The sequence below is a fragment of the Ascaphus truei genome, chromosome 14, assembly GCF_040206685.1.
Source record: "Ascaphus truei isolate aAscTru1 chromosome 14, aAscTru1.hap1, whole genome shotgun sequence".
Classification (NCBI taxonomy): Eukaryota; Metazoa; Chordata; class Amphibia; order Anura; family Ascaphidae; genus Ascaphus; species Ascaphus truei.
In genome coordinates, this window is record NC_134496.1 from 39,548,634 (window position 1) to 39,557,692 (window position 9,059).

General features: G+C 37.3%; 1 protein-coding gene across 1 annotated transcript in view; it reads right to left on the minus strand.

Moving 5' to 3' along the window:
• Positions 1-338: 338 nt before the first annotated feature.
• Positions 339-9,059, minus strand: part of SHOX2 (SHOX homeobox 2) — a 9,204-nt gene continuing 483 nt past the window's right edge. Inside the window, exons 2-5 of the mRNA XM_075569424.1 lie at positions 6,875-7,137; positions 4,720-4,777; positions 4,248-4,336; positions 339-1,297 (exon numbers count right to left, since the gene is read on the minus strand). Coding sequence (XP_075425539.1) covers positions 1,004-1,297; positions 4,248-4,336; positions 4,720-4,777; positions 6,875-7,137 — 704 coding nt within the window. The 3' untranslated portion in view covers positions 339-1,003. The remainder of the gene's footprint in view (positions 1,298-4,247; positions 4,337-4,719; positions 4,778-6,874; positions 7,138-9,059) is intronic.

Below are 9,059 nucleotides of genomic sequence, written 5' to 3' on the forward strand. Positions count from 1 at the left end.
GAAATGAAAATGCTGACAATTAACTATCAATTCACAATGTAACCAAAATAAACTTTGTTCATGTGTATTCACATATTTTACATGTAGCCAGTGGCTAGCATGGGATGTGCATTAAATAACATCTGTACTACAGTACACACCTGGCTGGGGTCAAGAAGACGCATCCAATCCTTTACCCAGCCTTGGATTTCAGGTGCCAATGGCTCAGGAACAGAGCAGTTCCTTAAGTGAGAAAAATATTGGCCATCTCATGTCTGGCATATAATTAACTTTTGGGGGGGGGGGGGGCGGGGGCGGTTCCAAAGAAGAAAATATTTTATCAGCAGATATAACTTTTTGTGTTTCTTTCTACTAAAGATGAGGATGCAGTGCAAGTGAGTCAAAGGACAGCATCAATGAGAAGACAAGAACATGCAAACCCCACATCTGTTGCCAGGGTTAGGTGTACAGTTTGCCATTAGAAATTCACCGAGAAATCGTCTTTATTTTGTTGTTTTTTTGTATTTTTTTGTAATATATTGTATTCATTCTTCCAGAAGTGTCTGATAATCCAGAAGATGTGATTGAAGTATAAGGAGGCCCGCCTCGCTTGTCAAATCCCTTGTATTAAAGTGAACTTTGCAGAAAAGGGTCAGTGTCAAAACATGTGAACTTCCCAGCTGCTCCTCCTCTGCTTCCCTCCGATTTCCGCATCACATTTTTTTTCTTCCTTTTTGCTTTCTCCTTCACTTTCATCTTCCAAAGCAGAAAAAAAAAGTCTTGTGTGCTTGCTCAACCCCCGTTCCTCCCCCCCATTGTTCACACTCGTGTTAACATTATAAAATCCCTAATTCCTGTGTCATTTAGAAATATATTCGATGCTCTGTCTGTCGTTTGTCCTTTTGGATCCTTGGAGGGTTTCCAAAGGAGAGGAGGAGGGTTTTGGTTGACTTGGAAACTCCAGGTCATAAATAAGGGGGTAGGAATAAAGTCTGCAGGGCACGGGGGGCCCCGGCGGTGCCAGTCACAGCCCCAAAGCAGCCGCGTGTTTTTTGGCTTTCAGTCTGAGATCTGCGATGCTCGAGTTCTTGCTGGTGGTTTTGGCAGCTGCAGCAGCGGCCACTACCGATGCGGCCGTCGCCGTCTCCGCCGCCAGCGTAGCTAAAGGGAGACCAAAAGGTGGGCCCGGGAACATCATATAAGGGGCGTGTGCCGCCAAGTGAGGGTGCAGATGATGGTGCGCATGGGCCACGGCGCTGTCCAACTGCAACTGTGCCTGAACCTGAAAGGAGAAGGGCGGCACGTTGCAATGACTATCCTAAAAAAGTATTGCGACCAAAGCGAACAGAAGCCACAAGAAGGAGAAGGAGAAGAAGAAGAAGAAGAAGAAGAAGAAAAAAAAAGCATTAACACAACCTAAGGCACAGATCTTATAGCCCCTACACATATCTGTTAGTTTTAATCCATTCGCTGCCAGAGGTCAGCAACACAGATTGTGGGGACCCTTTATTGGAGCACTACAATCAGAGGTCCCCAACTCCAGCCCTGAAGGAGCACTAACAGTGCAGGTTCTAAGCATATCCCTGCTGGAGGACAGGGGGCTCAGTCAACAGTGTTGGGCCACCTGTGCTAATGAGAGGATAGCCTTAAAGCCTGCACTGCTAGTGGTCCTAGAGGACTGGAGTTAATGGATGTGCAATGTGTTGCTGGCCTCTCTGGTAGGGAATAGGGTTAACCACAATGTGATACCCCCTGTTGAAGCATAAGAGGAATGGACCTGGCTTTTATGGGCCATAATATTGTCTCCTGGGTGTGAAAATAATGAAGGTTCTCCATAGATGTATATAAATGTGGATGAGAAAAGTTTATCAGCTGCTGGGGTAGGGGGGGCTGTTGTCATTTGGATCTTCATCTAATGACCACAGACATTCTTTATACAAATACGTTGTAAAGGCCACAAAAGTCTCCTTTTCACTATATATTGGTCTCCAGGGTTCATTAACCCTCTTGAGCAGGGGTGGCCAACTCCAGTTGTCAACGGCCAAGGCCAGGTATTAGGGCTATCCCTGCTTCAGCACAGATGTCTCAGTCAGTGGCTCAGTCAGAATGACTGAGCCACTGATTGAGCCATCTGTGCTGAAGCAGGGATATCCTGAAAACCTGGCATGTTGGTGGCCCTTGAGGACAGGAGTTGTCCACACCTGCTCTTGAATGCCTGAGGAGCCAGTCATTTTGCAAGGGGATTACAAAATATAGTCGGTAAAGAACAATCAAATCGCTCCAACAAGAGGTATCACGTCACCAACACGCGGGCCTGCTCTGAGGAAACGGTCTAAGAAGGACAGTATTTCATGATTTCTTAACCCCGTGTGATACAAAAAGGGTTAATCATATGTTACCACATTTTTCTTTAAATGATCTATGTTTGAACACTCATAAATGGCTGTGAGAATAATAATGTGCATGTAAATGCATATGTAATATCTCTTCCACTAGGGTAAATATGGTTTGTTTGTTTTTTCAATAAGAAGAATTATGTCCACATTACATTTATTAATAGTAATATTACAGGCTCGGATCAGTCATTCCCCTTGAAAATGACCTTTGAAATATATATAAAATCATGTAAACAAAACTTGAAGCAGGGGCAGGTTCATTATTGTTGTTTAAAGAACTCGTTAATAACATGTTGTTTAGTTTCTTTAATGGTAGTTGTAAAGCTAATGATCTTACCTATTTATTAGATATCATATAAACTACCTGTATTAAATTGTCTGAAAAAGAGAAAACTTGCAGAGTTCAACGTTTCACTTTATTCTGTGCTTAGAGGCTACAAAAGCAATAGGTTTACGTATAAACGTCTCCTGGCTGCAAAAATGAGTCAAAACGGAAGCAAAAAAGAAAAACTGCACCATATTTATCAAAGCAACAAAATCCCATTGTGTCCAATGTACTAAAATTGTAGAATAAAAAAGATATGTATCAAAAGTACAGGGCTAGAAAGTAGCATAAACCTTCATAAAATGAGCGTTGTATGTATGAAGACTTTAATTGTTATTAATGCATTAGTGCATCATTTATTGTTTGAAATTATTTTTGACGCATTCCCGTCATGTTAAATACCAGATGGATACAATGCAAATTAAAACAGAAATGTGTGTATTTTTTTTTTCTAACTAGTGTTAGTAAATATAAATGATGAGCATAATATTATTTATAGTAGCCATACCATGAACGTGATATATTTTGTTCACCGATATAATGAAATATAACGCGCTGCATCAAATAGATTTTTGGGTTGATAAATAGCAACTTTGTTCCGCGCTAAGACTATTAAAAGACTTTTTAGGGTTTATGCCAAGTTGAACTAGGCGGAAAATGTTGGCGCACTGTCTACCTTTTTGGGGGCGCACAGAAAAATGATTTAGTACATACCATTAACATCTGTACGCCCAGCGCAGTCCATTTCTGTGCGCCAAAAAGAAAGAAAAAAATCATTTGTGACGCTGCTGGCGCAGACTGAGAAATGTCAGGTTAGTACATAAGCGCACACAAGCGCAACTGAGAGTTTTCCGTGCACCGACTGTGCACCAAAAAAGCTGATTCTGACCCTTAGGCCTTCACAGGCCTTATTGTGTACAGTTGGAACTTATTCTTTGATAAATCCGGTGCAATTTTAGGCCCCAGTTTAGCAGCCCCTACACGTTGATACAAAAACCTCATAGATACCCTAAATAGTTCTACATTTTGAGCGTTATGTATCCCAGTCTCCCAGGTGCAACACTGAGGCAAATACAGCACCATATTTATCAAAGAAAAAAAGCTCCATTGTGTTCATTGGTATTTTCTTCTTGAATAAATCTGATGCTAATTTTGCACCACTTTTTACTCCTATTTTGCAGACAGGAGACATTAATACAGAGCCCCCAACTGTCCCAACCAGCACAATTCCCTTTGTGGGCAGGGGTTAAATGATGTCATACTTCCTAAAAGGGTTGCATGTACAGAGAGTATTTGCTTATAAAATATTAACAAACATGCTTTCACTGCAGCCATTATACACAGAATGAATTAAGCAGACTGGACCCTTCTCTCAAATCTATTTCTGATTCCCAAAACCACTGCTTCATGTGAATTTTTTAAGTACACTGTTAAAACAGATCTATTTGATGATAGCACACACAATTTTTTATTTATTTTTTCATTTGAATGTGTAATTATAATTGGCAAAAAAATTGGGGAAGGGAAGGGAGAAATGATATACTTGCCTGCTGAAATGGCATCCTCAAGGCTCCCACATTGACATATGGTGCAACACGACATGCTTCAAATTGGCTCCCTGCTCCTATCAGGACCCCTGCAAGAATATCACAGAGCAAGATCAGATCTGCTGGACAGCAAATCTCATTCACCAAAGGTCCCAATGATAACACAGCTACTGCCCTTTTATATGTCGTTGAAATAGTAAGTACACGTGTTTCGGTAAACTGAGCAGCAGAGGTGAACCGATAACATTGTTTCAGCAAAAGAGGATACCCTGTTTAACATACCCATTGTTTATTTTTATTATTTTTTGTCAAACATTTTTTTTTTGTTATTTCCCTTAATCTCATATAATCATGTATTTCATTCTAATAATGAGCTATTATCTCCTCGGTGGGTCTCTGGCATTACATTATTGCTGCAATGTGCTCAATGCATTTTTTTAGCAGGAAAATACCAAACGAAATGTGACTGTACCTTTATGAAGCTGGTTTTCTTGCTTTCTGCATTTCGCTCTCCTGTTTTGAAACCAAACCTGAATTAAACAAAATCATAGCCATGGTGTGAATGCAAATATCATACTATTATATCATTGTTTAGAAAGTCTGCATTTTAAAACAATTTGGAAACATTACATGTCAGTGTTATTGTCGGGTAAGTGCAAATATAAATTAAAAAATCATAACCATTGGTAAATAAAATATAATGCACTCATTTGAAAATGGGACTTGTTATTTGAATACATATTGGTACCGTTAAGAAATTTAAAAACTAATCATTTAAGAAGAATAGATAGATATTGTTTGCCATGTTTCATTCTTTAACGATCCCCAAAGATCTGATTCAGTCCTTCATTTCTATATGGCTGGTTTTAGGTAATGGGTTTAGAGGCTTGTGCTTAATGACCATATCAATTACTTGTAATATTAATTAGCTTTAGCTTCAAGTAAAAAAAAAAAAAAAAAAAACGAAAACAAAGTATTTAACGAGTAGCGATTTTGGGATAACAGTGTGATAAAATCATTGCTACAAAGAAGTTTTGGATTGATCTGTTCCCCTGTGTTCTGGGAAATAAGACACAACCGGAATATTGTTCCCACTTATTAGGATAATCTCATCGTTTCACTGTGAGAATACTTTACATCTGATAAAAACAAATAATGCACCCTTAACCATCGCACACATAATACAAAATGATGTAATCAACACAATTACTGAAATGTTTTTGAATCACAAAAAGTTGTCAAGTTTTGTTTCATAGCCAAGAAAATCTGCAATGATTACTAATTTAATAAATATCTCCACAGTTTCATGCGTTTAGAATCAATGTGTCATATAAACTATTCATTTGTTCTGTAGCTCCGACATCATATTCGTTAGGAATCTATGTAATAACTATGTTTAGGATCATATAAAAAGAATTGTATAAAACAAACTTTTTTTTTTGCCTCAAAATTATATTCGGTGTAAAATCCGATTGATACTCAAACACATTTAAATAAGCGGCTCCTTTAAATTTTATCAGAAAAAAAGCTATTGTGTAAATAGTGACAATGGATTTTTCATTACTACATCTTTGTTCAACCTGACTGCTCTGTTAGTGCCCTGGTCCCATAGCTTGATTCATGAAAACCCCATAAGACTTCTGGGCATAGTTTGGTGCAGATGGTGGACTTACAATCACAAAGATCCAGGGTGTATCTGTTACACAAATACTTTGTAACATCTGCAGATGCTTCTGTCCTCAATTACTCCATACGTTAGGATAAAAATGGCCTGTGTTTTTTTTAATGTAATACTGATACCAAAACTAGAATTACATTTGGTCCTTTCCTGTTTAACAAAATAAAAAAATGAATAATCTAATCAATGTGTGTGTGTGTGTGTGTGTGTGTGTGTGTGTGTGTGTGTGTGTGTGTGTGTGTGTGTGTGTGTGTGTGTGTGTGTGTGTGTGTGTGTGTGTGTATATATATTTATAAAGATCGATTACTTGTACCAAATTCTCAAATATTTATACACCAACAAGGGTTGATGCTTTAAATGTCATTATTTTTAACAACAAAGTCAGCTTTTTACATTTAATGTAATTTGCATTTACATACCTGCTTGCTTTAGTAAATGTAAATTAATAATAATAATATTTGAATTATTCATCATATGACAATTGTAGACACGTTAGGTCTAATCATACAAGAGGTATAAGTGTTAAGTAAATATATACAGAATAGTTTTTTTTTGCGCAAATCATTATCTACAGAAAAACTGGAGATTCGCATTCTTCTAGGTTTCCAAAAAAAAAGAAAAAATGTATCAACTTAACCTCAAATACTTCAATTGGAGTTAATTTATCTTACAGTACAAATGATAAGGTCAGTCAGAAAGAAATAAGCATGGACTCAATCCTGTAAGGTTATTTCAAGGAAATAGGTGCAAAGCAAATACTGCAAACTTTTTGCTTTGTAAACACAGGCGATTTTAGGCAACAAAATATTGTCTCTGTTCCCAATAAGGAACTGATAATTGAGGACTGGGAGAGATACATGGGTAAGGTGAGAAAGAAGGCCATGGGCTGTGAGACATGGGATAAATAATATACCCAGGACCCCACTGCATACAAGCCATTTCCAAGTACCTGAACTCTGGCTTCTGAGAGCCCAAGTCTCTGGCTTAGCTCTTCTCTCATGAAAGCATCAGGGTAGTGAGTTTCATCAAACAGCCTCTCCAACTCGTTCAGCTGCTCCAGAGTGAAATTAGTCCTACTCCTTCTCTGTTTGATTTTAGTCTGTGCCTCTTCTTCTAGCACTTTCAAGTCCTCTTTTCGTTCTTTCATTTCAGGAGATACTAAGAATCCAAAGGAAAAAAGAAAACAGTTAGACAACTCGTGTGATATTAATACTGAAACACCAAATAAATCAATAGGAAATGTGGAATCTATCCATATATCTTTATATCTCTCTATATATCTATCTATCTATCCAGTCATCAATCTATCTATATATCTACCTATCTACTGACAGGCACCATTTTGAAAGAACTAATTGTGTGTAATTAACTTTAACACCATCATTCTTTCATTCACAAAAATATATTTGACATATTCTCCTAAAGTAGTGTGTATTAAATCAAAGGAATGTGAGAATATATGATATCATTGTATTTAGCAGAGACCAGACCAAAGCAGAAAGCACAATCTCCTCACTCTATTGAAGCTCAAATCCCATAGTTGGGGTTTCGTCCAAGCCTTGCAGGGCAGAACCAAAATGCATCTGTTGACAGCAGAATCAATTTCATTGCAGTATTAACTAGCTCAATATGTATGACAAACATTTTGGATGCATAAAAGATATGGCAGTCCAGACATCTAAGCAGCACCTCAATTTACAATTTCCCAGGCTAATGTCATGTTAATGATTTCCTCAGGGACTTTTAATGTGTGTCCAGCTAGAAACCGCATGGCCGTCCCACATCTCCCTTTACAGGACAAGGCAACTAGGTCAAATTTGCTAACATTAAATGTTAAAATAGACTTAGAAATACTCCAACAAGCTTAACCAAACCAGAATCTACAAATTCGTAACATTACAACACCATGTTATTAATTCCAAACAAGAACCCAAACCTCTGTTTACCAAGATTCATTAAACACATGATTATTTTCCTAATTTTAATGTTCTGCTTCTTAGGAGAAATGTTCCATACACCCCCTGTAAATCCTTCATAGTTTATCAAGCAATTATCAGGGTATCTTTACACAGCTCTGATCTCTGCAAACATGTCCACATATAATGTGGCTTTCTAAATGGATCTGGCACGTGTCTGACTGCTTTCAAATGTGTATTTATAAGCCTATTTGAAGTACTTTATTTGTTTGTAGTGCTGGTGTTTTGTACTCTTGTTCACTGTTGCAATTTGTTTATAAAATGATTTCCGGATGATGTTCTTCACATAGTTCCGATGTGGCAAAGAATTATTATTTGAACAAAGGTCTGAAATAAACAAGTCCAACAATTACATCCGCAATTTCTACCTAGTGCAGACATTCAAATAGATGACTTGCACTCCTCTTTGATTAAGCAAATTTACCTATATGAAAAATACACACACACACACAACACACATATATATGTTTATTTGAGACCTTTGTCTATATGTGTGTGTGTATGTGTGTGTGCGAGTGTGTGTGTGTGTGTGTGTGTGTGTGTGTGTGTGTGTGTGTGTGTGTGTGTGTGTGTGTGTGTGTGTGTGTGTGTGTATTTATATATATTATAATATATATATACACAGACACATTTAGATTTATATACATGTATATGATATACTGTATACCATGTTAAATTCTTTAACTATTAGTAGCATGTGAATTTTGAAGCAATATTACTGTTTTAAATAAAATGCTTGAATCCAAAGACAAATCCGAATATTTTAATATATTCTCTATTGAAACACTAACAATATTCTTATATTGAAATAAGGTTAATTTTTCAGTATCAAATTTAAATATCCTAGTATCAGCAATACTTCAAAAGTGTCCCAGTGTAATTTAATTTGTATTTGTTTTTAAGTATCTCTCTTCCCCCAATTAATAGCAGCTGGTTTAAAAAAAGGATCCTCTTGGTATTGCTATTTTAAAACATGTGCAAGCATCTACTTGAAGATAGGTAGTAAAATGGGATTTTATTTCTAACACGGTTAAGCAGTATTATTTTGTAATTGGATTATGGCATTTTCTCAAATCTTTGATTGCTGTCAGCAAGGAACAAGTCCCCAAGTACAAACCAGGTCACTCTAGAACCACGCAGACGTGTGGACCATCCAGT